The sequence below is a fragment of the Sus scrofa genome, chromosome 14 (genome assembly GCF_054392235.1).
Source record: "Sus scrofa isolate SSC_HxYL_T2T_F1_AM1 chromosome 14, Sscrofa_HxYL_maternal_Yorkshire_Landrace_v2.0, whole genome shotgun sequence".
Lineage (NCBI taxonomy): Eukaryota > Metazoa > Chordata > Mammalia > Artiodactyla > Suidae > Sus > Sus scrofa.
This window is the reverse complement of record NC_139396.1, coordinates 54,299,733-54,315,845: the sequence shown is the minus strand read 5'-3', so window position 1 is coordinate 54,315,845 and position 16,113 is coordinate 54,299,733. Positions and strand designations below refer to the sequence as shown.

Below are 16,113 nucleotides of genomic sequence, written 5' to 3'. Positions count from 1 at the left end.
GAGAGCTGTGCTGTAGGTCACAGACACAGCTTAGATCTGGCATTGCTGAGGCTGTGGCGTAGGCCAGTGGCTACAGTTTCAATTCAACCCCTAGCCTAGCAACCTCCATATGCTGCAGGTTCGGCCCTAAAAAAAAGAAAGCAAGCTTCATTGTTGTCTTATTTTAAGAAATTGCCACAGCCACCCCAACCTTCAACAGTCAACAGCTATCAGTACAGAGGCAAGACCCTCCACCAGCAAAAACACTACAACTCACCGAAGGTTCAGACAATGGTCAGCATTTTTTAGCAATAAAGTCTTTTTTATATATTTTTTTCCTTTTTAACGGCCATACCTATGGCTTATGGAAGTTCCTGGGCTGGGGGTCAAATCAGAGGTGCTGCTGCCACCCTATGCCACAGCCACACTGGATCTGAGATGCAGTTCTGAGCTGTGTCACAGCTTGGGGCAACACGGGATCCTTAACCCACTGAGCAAGGCCAGGGATCGAACCCACATCCTCAGGGAGACTGCATCAGGTTCTTAACCCATTGAACCACAATGGGAACTCTGATGAAGTATTTTTTAATTAAGGAATGTACACTGTTGAGAATAATGCTGTTGCACACTTAACAGACTGTGGTATAGCATGAACATAACTTTTATATGGCACTGGGAAACCAAAAATTTTGTGTGACTTGCTTTACTGCAATAGTCACCTTACTGCAGCGAATACTACAGTATCTCTAAGGTATGCCTATAATGTTTGACCCACTCCTACAAATAAGTTTAAGATGGATGGGCATGTAGGAAGGAAGACAGACATTTATCCCTTATTTATATATATAGAAGAACATAAAAGCCCTGTGATCCCATGAGAGGTACTTGTAAACCAGTGGTCCTGGACCAGGGGCAATTTTGGCAATGTCGGAAGACTTTTTTGATTTTCATGGGAGTGCTATTAACATCTGGTGGGTAAAGGCCCGAGATTCTGCTCAACAATCCTACATCCACAGGACAATCCCCCATGAAAAGAATTATCCAGCCCAACATGTCAATAGCACCAAGTTACAAAACTCCACTGTGGAGGCTATAAAGTTAAGGAAGCCACAATTTGTTTCCTCAAAGAAGTAGCAAGGTAGGAGAGAGAATTAATGCCAACACCTCTGTCATAAATAATAGTACGATGATAATTTACTGAGCACCAGGTCAGGCACCGTGCCAGGTACTTCAGGGGTTACCTCATTGACCGCCCACCAGCCCAGCCCAGCCATCTCTGAGGTGGGTGTGTTACTCTCCTGTAGCACTGAGGCCAAGGAAGAGCTTACTTACCCTATGGCCTCAGCATTCCCTACCCAACCGCATCATGATGACCAGGGTGCAGGTGTGGGGAGCAGAGCTGGGCTTTGCTTCCAAGTTGGGCTCCGCAACTGTGGGAATCCCAATTCTGCTAGTTCTTGGCTGGACGGCCTCAGACAAACCCAAGAAAAGTGCCACAGACACTCGGAGAAACAAAGTCAAAGAGAACTGGCAAAAAGGATGGTACAGGGAAAGGGAGCTTCTATCTAGGACTAGCTGCTTGCAACACCGGGTGTTGGACTCCAAGCCCAAGCTGGGGACAGCCTGGGTACCCAAGAACATCCACACACCAGGTCAGTCCACAGCTACCCCCAGAAACAGCTCGACCCACACCCAAGAGCAACTCTTCCTCCATCGCTTGGTGACTTGGGGGGAGGGGGGTGCTATATTAAAAGAGGAAACAGTACAGATTTTAGAGGCCCAGGCTGGTTCACACTCTGGGCTCGATGAGATGCAGTACAATGAGGATGCTAATAAAAGAACATGCAGCCTGCCCACACATTGCTTGCCTACTCCTCCTGGCCACATCTCTGACACACAGCCAGTTGTCCCCATGGAGAGAAAAGGCACTTGTGAGCAGCGGGTGCATGCAGCCACCCACCCACACACAGCAGTGCTGTCTCTTCTAGCATGAAGCCAAGTTTGGGTTTTCCTTTTTTCCCCTAGCTTCTATTTTCCTGAAAAATTTACTCTGAAATTCAACATCTCTTCCCCATACACACATCTGCTTTATAATTAGAGAGGCCCAGAGAGTATTAATAGAGGTAATGGCAGAGGACACAGAGGGAGGGCTGGGCTGGGTCATTACCCCTGCAGCAGAAAGAAGGTTTTCTTAAAACGTGTTAGATGTGACCTAAAAACTGTTTTACCTGTACCTTCAACATTTAAGGGAAAATGACAGAACGCGGTTTTCTTGATGGCTATAAATAAATCCCCTAACTGGGAAAAAAATTTTTCCTTAATAGCGCTGTCAATAGAACACTTTGGATCAAAAGAGAATACAGTCTACTTCCAACCTAAAGAAAGTGTCTGTGTGTGGTGGTCTCTCTGATCACTACTGCAGTAATCAAGATCATGCTTAAGCATCAAGCCATTCATTTGTTTCCTGAGGAAAGGGATCCCAAGTGTGCAAGACTTGCCTCCAAATTGCTGATCACACAGATCACAAATCACAAATATTCTTGAGATAACCAAGAACGGATACTGAAGGCTAAAAATGATGGAATCAAAATTAGCTCAGCTGAGGGCTCTACCTCCAATTGTGGCCAACGGCACTAAAAATACACGCAAGTGCAAGATGTAATATGGTGCAAAAAATAAAACACTCATCAGCATTCTGCTCCAAAAATATATTGGCTTTTAAGATTGAGCACTCTGAAATTTATGAACTAACTTGATAAGCCTGTTTAAAGACACACGTCAGTGTCCATTACGAACACCTGGAAATGCAGTTGTCCTCCCAACCCTTTCTCCACAGTTTCACTTTCTGTGGTTTCAGTTACCCACGGTCAACAGTGGCCCAAAAATATTAAATGGAAAATTCTACAGGTAAACCACTTAGAAGTTTTCAACTGAGCCCTGTTCTGGATAGTGGGACGAAATCTCGCGCCACCCCGATCTGTTCCACCTGGGGCCTGATTCATCTCTTTATCCCGAGTACCTACACGTTGCACACCACCTGCTAGCCGCCTCAGTTGTCGAAATATACTTTGTAACAGCCCCAAAGCCCAAAAGTAGTGATGCAGCAATTCTGTTTGCCTCTTACGATACCTTTTTTTTTTTTTTTTTTTTTTTTTTGCTTTTTAGGGCCAAACCCACACCATATGGAGGTTCCCAGGCTAGGGGTCAAATCAGGCATAGCAACACAGAATCCAAACTGTGTCTGTGACCTACACCACAGCTCATGGCAATGCCAGATCTTTAACCCACTGAGTGAGGCCATGGTCCTAGTCGGATCTATTTCCACAGCACCACAACGGGAACTCCTACACCTAATTTATAAATTAAGCTTTATTGTAGGTTGTATATAGGTATAAGAAAAATGTATATAGAGAGAGTTCGGTACCATAGGCAGTTTCGGGCATCCATTGAGGGTCTTGGAAAGTACCCCCAGCGGGTAAGGGGGTCCACTGCATCAAAAGACCACTCTCCTGGAGTTCCCTGGTAGCTCAGAGGGTTAAGGAGCCAACGTTGCTGCTGCTGTGACTCAAGTCACTGTGGTGGCACGGGTTTGACCTCTGGCCTGGGAACTTTGACATGCTGCAGGCAAAGCCAAAAAAAAAAAAAAAAAAAATACCGCTCTCCTAAAAAGCTTCCAAATCTAGCTAGCTTTGGGGCAGCCCCTCGCCAATCGACATCAACACTATGTTCTCTCCCTCACACACACAGAGCAGTGGTCTTCAGCTGGATTTGAGCATTTGCTTTGGAATGAGTCAAGAATCATTTTCAAAAAAAATTTTTTATTGTTATTTCTCCAATACAATTTTTTGTCTACTGTACAGCATGGTGACCCAGTTACACATATATGTATACATTCTTTTTTCTCCCATTATCATGCTCCATCATAAGTGACTAGAAGAATCTCTTTTTTTTTTTTTTTTTTCTTTGCCTTTTAGGGCTATACCCGCTGCCTATGAAGTTATCAGGCTAATGGTTGAATCAGAGCTACAGCTGCTGGCCTACACCACAGCCACAGCACTGCAGGATCCAAGCCAAGTCTTCGACCTACACTGCAGTTCATGGCAACCACATCCTTAACCCATTGAGTGAGGCCAGGGATTGAACCTGCATCCTCATGAATACTAGTTGGGTTAGTTTCTACCGTGCCACAACAGGAACTCCAAGAATCATTTCTTAAAAATCGCACTATCCTGGGTCACTTTGCTGTACAGCAGAAATTGACAGACCATTGACTATAACAAAAATTTTTTTTTTAATTTGAGCTCTAAAAATAAATGAAAATAAAAATCATGTTACCAAAGTATAGTTATGTGATTTCTAATACAGCCCCACCTCTAAGGCAGTGCCTAGCTTTGCAGGTCCATTGCATTGACAGACCTCTGCCTCCTACCTGGATGGCTGCAGTGACCTGACTTATCTTCCTGAATCCAACTCTCAACATCCTGCTCGTCACCACACAATGCTCAGTGGGCCTCTCTGTACCATGAGAACCAGACCAGCCACGTCCCTAACTCAAAATCCTGCAAAGGCTTCCTGCTCATTGCAGAAAAGAGCAGAATCCAAGACTAAAGCCCCTGCCGACCTGCTCTTGGATGACGTTCCCTGTACAACCCAGAGCTTGGGCTACTCCAACATGCTCTCTGTTTACTAGACACCCAAGGGCTAGTCATTACCAGCCACTCCCCACCCGGATTCTGATTTTTCTTTCTTTCTTTCTTTCTTTTTTTTTTTTTTTTTTTTTTTGCTTTATAGGACCGCATGCTTGGGAAATAGAAGTTCCTGGGCTAGGGGTTGAATCAGAGCTACAGCTGCCGGCCTACGCCACAGCCACAGCGATGCCAGATTCGAGCCACGTCTGTGACCTACACCACAGCTGAAGGTAATGCCCGATCCTTAACCCAGGAATCAAACCCACAACCTCATGGATCCTGGTTGGGTTCGTTAACTGCTGCACCACGATGGGAATTCCTGGGTTCTGATTTCTTCAGAGTCCTTCTTACCATCTGAAAAATTCTTACCCATGAACTTACTTTCCTGTCTCCCTGCACAGAATGCTAGCTCCTTGAGAGCAGGGACCTTACCAGTCTCACTCAGTTATGCCATAAGGCCTAGGACTACATGTTTGTTGAACAAACGACTGAATGAAGTGCGGAGCAATTCTGTGCCCTAGTCAGTCTCAGTTAAAAGGCCACAGTGGGACAAAGACACCCAAAATGAGAAGCACACTCGGAGTTCCCATTGTGGCTCAGTAGTTAGCTAACCCAACTAGGAGGTGGGTTTGATTCCTGGCCTCGCTCAGTGGGTTAAGGATCCGGCGTTGCCGTGAGCTGTGGTGTAGGTCGCAGACGAGGCATGGATCCCAAGTTGCTGTGGCTGTGGCATAGGCCAGAGGCTACAGTTCCAATTGGACCCCTAGCCTGGGAACATCCATAGGCCACAGGTGCGGCCCTAAAAAGAAAAACAAAAAAATCAACAGTGCACTGAATTAATGCTGGCTTGAGAAAGCCCTCTAGTCCTTGAGCGGGAGGTACCCAACATTGGTTTTGGGATGGCCATGTCACAGTAACACACATGCAGTCCCATACACGGGATGCTCCAGCGCTGGAGGGTGGGTGGGAGGGTGTGACCTCCAGGGCAAACACAGTGCACGTCCTCCTCCCTCAGCACCGATTCCGGATCCCGCAGGGGCTGAGTCCTACTTGGGGTGTGTTTTATGGAAGGTGCAGGTTTAATCAACACATCACAGACTCCACTCTAAGTAGTAAGACTGGATGGAGAGAGAAGGACCTGTGTCAGGGGCCTGATTCTCTCAATGGGTAGAAACCAGCAGGATGTCTTTACAGAGTAGAGCAGGGAAGAAAGGAGACTCAAAAGCAGCCCAAGGCCCATCTTCATCCCTAAACAACAATAATAGGAAATGAGTACTCACTCTGTTCCAGGCACGAACAACCCATGCTCCATGTGTCCCCACAGCAAACCCAGCAGGTAGGCACAAACAACCCCCACTTCATACATTACAGAACTGATGCCAAGAAGTTAAATACCTGTTCAAAGAGGGGGGGGGAGGGGAGTAGCCTAGATTTCAAACTACATCAACCTGATCCCAAGGCCTAGACTTGCCATGAGTGTACAACAGTCCATCCCCAAAATTAAGAGTGCTTCCATATGCCGTGCGAGTGGCCCTAGAAAAGGCAAAAAGACCGAAAAAAAAAAAAAAAAAAAAACAGTGCTTCTATTGGAGTTCCTGTTGGATTGGTAGGTTAAGAACCCGACGTAGTCTCCATGAGGATGCGGGTTCAATCCTTGGCCTTGCTCAGTGAGTAAAGGATCCAGCATTGCCGCAAGCTGCAGCATAAGTAACAGGTGCAGTTTGGATCTGGTGTTGCTGGGGCTGTGGCATAGGCCTCAGCTGCAACTCCGATTCAACCCCTAGCCTGGGAACTTCCATATGCATCAGGTTGAAAAAAAAAAAAAAATGCATCTAGCAGCTCTAAAGTCAAAAGCTGGAAAAGTTGGCCATCCTCTGCCATGTATGGCGTGTGAATTTAAGAAGATAAACCAAGCTTCTTGACTGGTTACCTTGATCAGTTTCCTTAATGGTACTACTGTGGGTTACCCCTGGGATAAACGAGCATGTTTGTCAAGCCCTTATAATGTTCCCAGTACCACGAATTCACCTTTGTTATTGGGTTAGTGTGTCAATTCTGCAGAGTCTGGTAAAGGCAGGACTGTTAGATGCAGGGTGGTATAGTGGTCCTGGAGGCAGCCTATGGGTCTAAGACAGACCTGTTATGACCTGCAAAACCTCAGGAAAATGACTTGCCCTTGCTGAGCCTCAGTGTCCTCCTCTATAAAATGGGGAGAAGAGCAGCCGCCTCAGAGAGTTATGGTGAGAGTGAGGACTGAAGGAGAATGCATGAGATGAGGCATTCGGCACAGCTCTGGGCACAGCGGAAGTGCTCAAAGATGACAGCCTCCATTAGAAGCTGTAAACTGCAGGAGAACTGGCATAACCCATGGCCACTTCTGTCTAATTCAATTTGACAAATGTTCGCTGAAGACCTGCCAGAGGCAAGGGTACTGTTTAACGTACAAGGTCCCCTTCTCCTCGATGAGCACTAGGCAGCCTGGCCAGGTATAGAGGACAAGCAGGAGGGATGAGTGAAAAGGTAGGCTGGGGTCCCAGCATACCAGGCTTGAATGCCAAGCTCGGAAGTGGTCATTAATTCCATGCACGTCGTGATGCTATTAAAGGTCTGAGCAGGAGAATGACATCATCCAACTTGTGCTTTGGAAGAATTCCACTCTCTGTGGAGAATGGATGAGACTGGGGAAAACCGGAGGCATATGCATCAGTCAGGAGGCTACTGCAATAGTCCAAGCAAAACTCAATGAGGGGTGGCAGAGAAGACAGAGAAACGGGCAGAGGTGCAAGGGTCATCCTAGAGGCAAGACTTAGAAAACTTGGTAACAGCTGAGAGGGTGGGGGAGATGAAAAAGAGTTTAAGATGACTCCGTTTTCTTGCCTAGAAAGGTGGACAGAGGGGTGGTTTCTTAAGTGAACTGAGGAAAACAAAACTGGCACCCAGTGGCTAAGAGAAGGGAGTGTGCCTATGCTAGAACAAGGGACAGGGATGGTGAGAACTGGTAGGATATTCTGGTGAGGATGAACCAGGCACACTGGGAGGAAGGCCTTGGGCAAATGAGAGTTAAAGTCCAGGGACTGAAAGAGATCACCCAGAAGAGGCTAAAAAGGCAATGAGGGAGTTCCCATTGTGGCTCAGTGGTTATGAACCTGACTCGTATCCACAAGGACGCAGGTTCCATACCTGGCCTCACTCAGTGGGTTAAGGATCCAGCACTGCTATGAGCTGTGGTGTAGGTTGCAGATGTGGCTTGGATCCCAAGTTGCTGTGGCTATAGTGTATGCTGGCAGCTGCAGCTCCAATTTGATCCCTAGCCTGGGAACCTCCACATGGTGCAGCTGCAGCCTTAAAAGGAAAAAAAAAAAAAGAGAGAGAGACAATTAGGGTGGAACTGCAGGGGATGGTGCAACATCTCAACACTTCAAGGGCCTGAAACAGAAGAGAACAGCCATAGGAGAGAGAGAACTGCAGTCACAGAGGGAGGATGGAAAACCAAGTTCCCACAATGTAGAAAGAAGGAAAGTAGAAAGTTTCAAGACAAATATGGTGACTCATGGGGTCATGTGTCAAGACGGAGACCACTCAACTCAGTGGTGGGGTGGAATCCATGGCTTCTGAGTCAGCACTTTCAATAGAGTTGGAGAGGTTGAAAAAGAAGCACTGAATGTAGGCTCTTCTTTCATGAAGTTCGTCAGAGAAAGGAAGGCGAGAGAGAGGTCAGGAGATGCAAGACAAGTCAGACAGAGAGAACGGGGAGAAATTCACTTAGGGGAAGGACAGGTGCCAAACTGGCACCGAGATTGGGAACATACAGCACCATTTAGTCAATTACTGTCTTCTTAAGGGATCCGAGGCAACCATGCAAATCAGCATGTGTAGGCCAGCAAAATACGCACTTGACAGATCTTTTGGAGCCGATTCTTCGGGATTGGGCTGGGATGGTTTGGATCAGATTTCCTCAAGGTATCTTTAAAGACGAATGAGAAGGCGGCAGAATGGGCCTGCCAGGCCCGAGAGGCAAGCACGCACAGTCTAAATAGAGAACAGAATGAGGCAAGAACAAGATGTGCTTGACTAAGAGAAGGGAGAAGCTAAGCAAGAAAAGAAAACACAACGCACAGAGGCGAGTGTTAGGTGCCTGGTCAGCATGACCATGGAGTGGAAACAGCACGGAGTACTTGAGGGCAGGGACCAGGGGCAGGAGCTGGTGACAGTTTGGGAACTTACTTGGGAGGTACAGAGAACCAGAGTAGCCTCTGCTACTGCTCAGACTGTCAAAACACAGGTGAGGCTGTTTGCCATAGGGATCTGGAGGTGTATGTGTAATGACAAATAGCCTTGGGATGGAGGTGGAAAGGAAAGGAGTTTTTAAGGGACGACTCCCCCCCGCCACCTCCACAAGTATTTCAACATCTCATGCAGCTTTACATTAAAAAACAAAACAAAATCCAATCCAAAAAAATGGCCTGAAGATCTAAATAAACATTTCTCCCAAGACACACAGATGGCCACGAAACACATGAAAAGATGCTCCACATCACTAATTATTAGAGAAATGCAAAGCAAAACTACCATGAAGTACCACCTCATACCAGACAGAATGGCCATCATCAAAAAGTCTACAAACAATAAATGCTAGAGAGGATGTAGAGTAAATGGAACCCTCCGGTACTGCTGGTGGGAACGTAAGTTGGTGCAACCACTATGAAGGACATCACAGAGGTTCCTCAAAAAACCGAAACTAGAACTACCATGTGATCCAGCAATCCCACTCCTGGGCATCCATCCAGAGAAAACCATAATTCGAAAAGACACAGGCACCCCAGTGTGCACTGCAGCGCTATTCACAATAGCCAAGACATGGAAGCAACCTAAATGTTCATTGACAGAAGAACAAGAAGATGTAGTCCACATATAAAAGGAATACTACTCAGCCATAAAAAAGGACAAAAATAATGTCATTGTCAACTACATGGACCTAGAGATTATAATACAGAGTGAAGTCAGACAAATATTGTATGATATCACTTATATGTGAAACCTAATAAAAATGATACACAAGAACTTATTTATAAAACAGAAACAAACTCAAGAGATTTCAAAACCAATCTTATGGTTACCATAGGAGAAACCGTTGTGGTGGGGGGAGAAGAACTAGGAGGATGGGAATAACATAAGCACTACTGTATAAAATAGATAATTAACAAGAACCTACTGTGCAGCACAGGGAAACCTACTCAATAGTTTGTACTCACCTATATGGGAAAATAAGAATGGAAATGTGTATAACTGATTTGTTCTGCTACACACTTGAAACTAATACAACATTATAAATCAACTATATGCCAATAAAAATTTTTTAAAAGAAGTGGGGGAGTTCCTGCTGTGGCACAGCAGAAACAAATCTGACTAGGAACCATGAGGTCGTGGGTTCAATCCCTGGCCTGGACCAGTGGGTAATGCCATGAGCTGTAGTGTAGGCTGGCAGCTGTACCTCTGATTAGGCCCCTAGCCTGGGAACCTCCATATGCCACGGGTGCAGCCCTAAAAAGCAAAAAAAAACAACAACAACAACAACAAAAAAAAGTGGGACTGATTAGAGAGTTCAGGCCATCGTCCACCAGAATAAACCCTCTTAGAATGGATGGAGGGAGGCAGCTGAACTACAAAACCTAGATGCAAACACACACAGATCACAGTCTGGTCAACCAACTGGGAGCTGTAGCCATAAAAACGATTTGGATTGATTTACCCAATGCTTATTGAGCAGCTTGTCTAAGATCGGCTTGAAGGGAGAGTGGAGAGCAAGGTCATTGCAACCCCTGTCCTTGCCAAGCTTCCACTCAAGCACATAAGAACTCTCAGGGACAGAGTGTGCAGGCATGTGTTAATGTGTGTAGGTACACGCACACAAAGGTGAGAATCGCTAAACAGAGGAAAGAGGGAGGAGTCAGAAACACCCAAGAGCTACTCAATAAACTGGCAGAGACTGAAGATAAAAAACCCAGCTTTTCCACCGCCCATCAGCCTAGCTCACCACGGCCCACAACGCGCCTCTGCTTCTGACAAAGCACCTCTGCTTCTGACATAGCACAAGAACCTAGGGGATCCACATAAATGTCCCCATCTCGCCCATCTGTGGCACAGCACAGTGGCTAAGAGACCCTGGAGCACCCCCCCTCCCCCCCCCGCCCAGGCCCCAGGTTCAAGAACCAGCTGAACCTCTGGAAGCTGTGTGACCTTGGGCCAGTTGCTTCCTTTCTCTGCATCTGAGTTTGCTCACATGCAAAATGGAAACGAGGACAGGACCCTCCTTGTGGGCTGTTGTGCAGTTTAAATGAGTTAACTTGTAATAAAATGACTGCAACAGAGCCTGGTGCAGAGTTAACCTGTAATAAAATGACTGCAACAGAGCCTGGTGCTGAGTCGGTACCCTGGAAGGATAAGCATGTGCCTCTCCATTGACCCGAATCTACTTTTACGAAGCCAGGGCAAATATTCGACTTTCCATTAGTCCTCTTATAAGCTCAGTTCCAACACAAGTATTTTCTGAGGGTCTCCAATGTCTCGTGCTCCAGGAGAGCCAGCCAGGATGAGTAAGACCTAGTCCTGCCTCTGAGATCACAGAGGTTCCAAACAAGATCATCCCTGTACTTGGCAAGAACTGGGAATTGGCATTACCCATGAAGTGGCCCCACAGTAGATTTTTTGCCTTTACTCTCCCGGCTCTCCCAAAGCAGTTGGATAACCAGTGTGTACGTGATATTCTGCAGTCAAGGAAGGTGTTTGCTTTGGGTCCCATGAAGTATTTCACATCTAAGGCTTTGACTCTTTCAGCTTGATGGGAATGGAACCCATTCTGGGACTGGGCCTTCTAATTCTGCCCCCCCCCCCCCCGCCCGAGTCCATTCCACCCCAACCTTTCACCTCCAGGTATTTGGCAACTGCAATATTAATGTGGGGGGGATCAAGGTGTTCAAGCATCTCTAGCAGAAAATGCGCAAGGTCTGGGAAGCTGGGTTTCTGGTCTCGAATGACTTTGGACTATTTAATTATTACCGAGTTATTTCCCTATCTTCTTCACACATACAGAAGGACACCATGTGTATAGAGACCAGTGTATCAGTAATAACAAAAACAATAATAGTGGATATTCAGTGCAACTTTTCCATGTGCCCGGGATTAGATCAAGTGTGTTGCATATTTCGCATAATCCTCCCAAAGCCCTAAGAGGGAAGTATCATCATACCTCACTTTGCATATGAGGAAACTGACATGCAAAGAGGCCCCAGTGGAGCAAGGAAGAGGCACCAGAAACTTGTTCTCTAAAAATCTGGAAAGGCATTGGCAGAGCCATTTTTTACTCTTCCACAGTGTTTGGATGGCTGGCTCCAAAAATAAATTTTTAGATCCACCCAAAAGGAAAGGAAAAAGCCCTGAGTCAAAAGAGAAAGCCCCCATCCTAAAAATAGCCTATTCAGACACTGTCATCCCACAGATGCCAGGCTCGATGAGATCCTATTGGTCCTCTAAGATTCTCAACTTCTCCAAAAGCATAACACCAGCACGTGTAAAAAAGAACACAAAATATAAAGCCTACCGGCTTTTTCCTTATAGAGTTTATACTGAAGGTCTGCAGAAAGGCAGTGCTTCTAGGAAGGACCTAGAAAAATGTACCCCCTGCTGACAGAGGGAGGGCTGGGATCCATTCTATCTTTAACACACTGATTTCTGTAACTACCCCACCACTGTAAAATTCAAGTAGAGAGAGGCTCATAGAAACACCCAGGGATTCAGAGGTTGGGGATATGGTTTGGGTTGCTGTTGGTTAAAAAGAAATAGGTACAAGATACACATTCTCCAGCACTGACTTTGTAGTAATTCTACCCCAAAGATAACCAAAACCTCTTCTGTAGACTCTCTTAGGCTTCAACGCAGGCTGCAAATCCCACTGCACCTCAGACATAGAATCCTGAGTTCAAGATTCTCGTTCAACCTAAAGCAATGATGCATTCAATAGCTGGCTTAAAAATAGTCTGGGGTCCCCAAAGAAGGGTGCCCAAAAGTGTTAAGTGATGGTAAAATTCAAATTATCCTCACTGCCAGAGTCTCTGTGAAAATGCCTCTTTCATTCAGCTCCCTCTCTGAACATTTCATTCAATTGACTGGTAACAGATCTGGGGTCAATTTTTCCCAATGCAGTATAGCAGCGCCTGCAGTTTCCTCAGTGATGTGAAGAGTGAGTAACAGCACAAGCAATCAACGTGTGTAAATAAAAACCTGTGATGGTGAAACAGGGAGGGGAAAAGGAGAAAACTCAGGAAGAAATGCCAGGTCCCTGGTGGCAGTGGTGACACCCTCAGAAAAGGCCTCCCCACACACCTCCAAATGAATTTGCCAACTATAGGTGACAAAACTGCAGGGACTTCTGAGTAATTTTATCACTGTCTTTTCTATGGCATTTCTAAATGATGATGATCCAGGGTCACCTACATCCAACAGGTAGGGTGAATTTCTAAAATGATGCTTTAAGTTTCACCTGTAGTGCTTGCCCCTGGCAGAATAAACCAATCCAACAGCAAGTTCATGTTATAAAATATGAAATGAAAGATCTTTCAGATTCCAACCCCAAATTATCATGGGAAGGGCATGAAAGTGCCCCCCTCCCCGAGAAAAAACAGGAATACTTCAATTCCATCTTCCAGATAAGAATTATACAGTTTTGCTTGGGCATGCACTTTTTAAAATTGAGAATCTTATTAAGCATTCTGTGGGGGCATGAAGAGAAGCTCATTTCATGCTCTAGAGATCTATTTTGAACTACCAAAGGTGATATAGCATAGCTTCAACTACAGTGAGCAATATAAACACAATCTGGGGGAAACAATCAGGTGTAAATTAAATCAACAAATATTTATCGAGTGCCTGGGCCTCGGTACAGAGATGGCCCTGTCAGAGAGCTCCCTTCACTGAGCTTTCTGTGAGGAACAGAAAGAGGCAATTACAGTCTTCCTGAAAAATAAGCAATTAATGGCACGCTGCTTCAGATTAATTGCAATCCCCGAGATCCCCCACATCATTCTGCCTTGGCCTCTGAAATCTAAACCCCCTCAAGTCTTTCCTGGTTTTTCAGATCACTGATCAGAACCCCAAGCAAGCTTTCATTCTGACCCAGCGAGCCCACTACGAACCAGGACTAGAACTCTCCATGCACCTCCATCCGGTCCAATGGGTGACCTTCAGTGTGCTGTGTGTGTCAAGGTTAAGCTGCCCACTAACCATACACCCTTTCCCATCAGGCCTCCAATCCTGCCCAGCTCGTCAATGCCAGTGCCAAACCTCCCAGCCCTGCTGGGCCATTTCAAACCCATCCGATGGCACATTCAACAGCTAGGTAGCTTTCTGCCTCTCCTCCCATCATCCAGATTGCTTTGGGGTTGCAGGACCAATGAGCCAGAGAGGTATAGCCAAGGTTACCCAAATCCAACCCCTGATTTTAATCCCAGCCCCCAGGAGGGAGGAAAGAAGGGTCACCTCAGTATCTTCCATCATCATCAGCTCTCTCAAATTCTACTGCAGCCCACAACCATCCCTCTGATTAAGTGCCCAGTTGCCCACAATAGTCTGCAATCTTTTCAGGAACATTACTGTCAAAATAGCACCCATGGGGAGGCACCATCCAAGAACCCAGATGACATCCCTTTAAATCGATGTCTGAGCTACCAGCACAACAAATCAGGAATAAATGCTGCCAAGGAGAAAATCCAATTTTGATTGTTGTCTAAGTGGGCAGCGACTAATCACCCACCATTAACCCAAGAGCCTCTAAGGAAGGAAGCTGGGGCATCAGGGGAGTAACACGGCCAGTCTAAACCTTCCCAGGGAACTCACACCTCCAAACGCAGAATGTCACCCGATCGTGACAAGAAGCAAGACACTGAGCTCCTGTATCCACGGAGGCTACTGCATTTCAGAGAAATTCCAGGAGGCTGGAAGCCAGTACCCCCAACCCCCATCAAGTCCCAAGTGCCATAGCAAGGCGTTCTTCATTAGCTTTTTCAAGAATCGAGAAAGACCGAGCATGGGAAGGGGTTTACAGTCATGTTTATACTTCCATTTTCCAGTATCCTGGTTTGTTTGCTTTTTCCCTGTGAAGCTCAGTTTCTGTGAATCAATGACTCGGTTACATCACACTCCCTCCCGGTGGCTCACGGTAACGGGGCTCTCTCTGGCCGCCAGCGCTTCGCCAGCTCAGAAGCTCCGCTGCCAGATCCCCGGTCTTGCAGCCGACTTCCAGCCAAGCCGGGTACCATCTCTTGGTTAGAGCTCTGGTGCCGCCACTTGCAGCTCAGCTAATCCCATGGGGAATCTTTAGCAGATGAAGAACGGATTTTAGGCTTCTTTTAATACTGCCAAGATAGCAACCTTCATCCACCCACCTGAGCGATGGATGGATATATAGATGGGTAAATAGACTGACAGCTCATCTCAACCCTGCATATCTCTCCTTTCACCAAGGATCTGCACTGCAAGGTATCCCCCACTACCTTCTCCCTGATAAAGAAGACCAAAGACTGAAAAACTAACCCAAAGTACCTGATTGACAATTATGACGCTACAGACGGGAAGAGGGACATTCAACACAGCAAAATGAGAATATGAGCACTCTACCCCACCAGAGCCCAATCAGGTAAATTGCTTTCCGAATGAGAGCTGATTAACAGCGTCCCTCCACCACACACCCCCCACCCCCACCCCACGCCACCCCACCACCACCACCACCACCACCACCACCTTTGGGCTCTGTATGCTTTGCATCAATGCAGGTCCCCCAGAAAAGTCAAATTTTCACTTACTCAGATCTACCAAGAATTCCCAGTGCCTTGCTATAGGAAAACCCCACAAACGGCAGTTCTTCGCCCGAGAAACCCGAGGGGTTCAGCTGGCACGGAGAGGATGAAACCCACGAATTCTTCTCTGGTTCATCAAAATTGGAGGTGTCATCATCAGACTTGAGGGTGGGAACGAAGGGGGGAGGAGCTGGTTAAAGAAAAACAAGAAGAAGGGGTGGGGGGTTGGGGGGGAGAGAGAAAAAAATTCAGACGGATTCCACACTGTTGCGGAGAAGAAAATCGTCTCACTCCTTCAGCGTTCCCGATGGCACTGCAGCGCTTGCTTTCAATCTAGCTCACACACAGGCAGACCCAGCCTCGCTCGGGCTCTTCCAGCAACAAGAGATTAACCCCTTCTCTGCCAACATGGCCACCAACCTGCAGACCGGCTTGCCTTCCCAGCTGGGGTAAACTGAAGGGTCAACTCAAACAGGTCACTTGGTAGAACGAGAGAGCACTTGGGGACTCATTCTAGCAAGCCACCCCTTCCTGATATTTCCAGAACACTGCTACAGAGCACCAGCGGGCTCGTGCCAGCATGCTTGATGACCTAAACC

At 46.6% G+C, this 16,113-nt stretch overlaps 1 protein-coding gene across 36 annotated transcripts in view; it reads right to left on the bottom strand.

Annotated features, from left to right (window-relative positions):
* CIT (citron rho-interacting serine/threonine kinase) overlaps positions 1 to 16,113 on the bottom strand; it is a 176,147-nt gene that overhangs the window by 94,833 nt on the left and 65,201 nt on the right. For 24 of the 36 annotated variants that reach the window (XM_021073543.2, XM_021073545.2, XM_021073548.2 and 21 more), the window contains one exon: positions 15,521 to 15,704. In XM_021073543.2, coding sequence (XP_020929202.1) covers positions 15,521 to 15,704 — 184 coding nt within the window. Of the gene's footprint in view, positions 1 to 14,555; positions 14,575 to 15,520; positions 15,705 to 16,113 lie in introns of those variants that run through there. The other 12 variants (XM_084996367.1, XM_084996361.1, XM_084996368.1 and 9 more) reach the window with 2 other exon arrangements.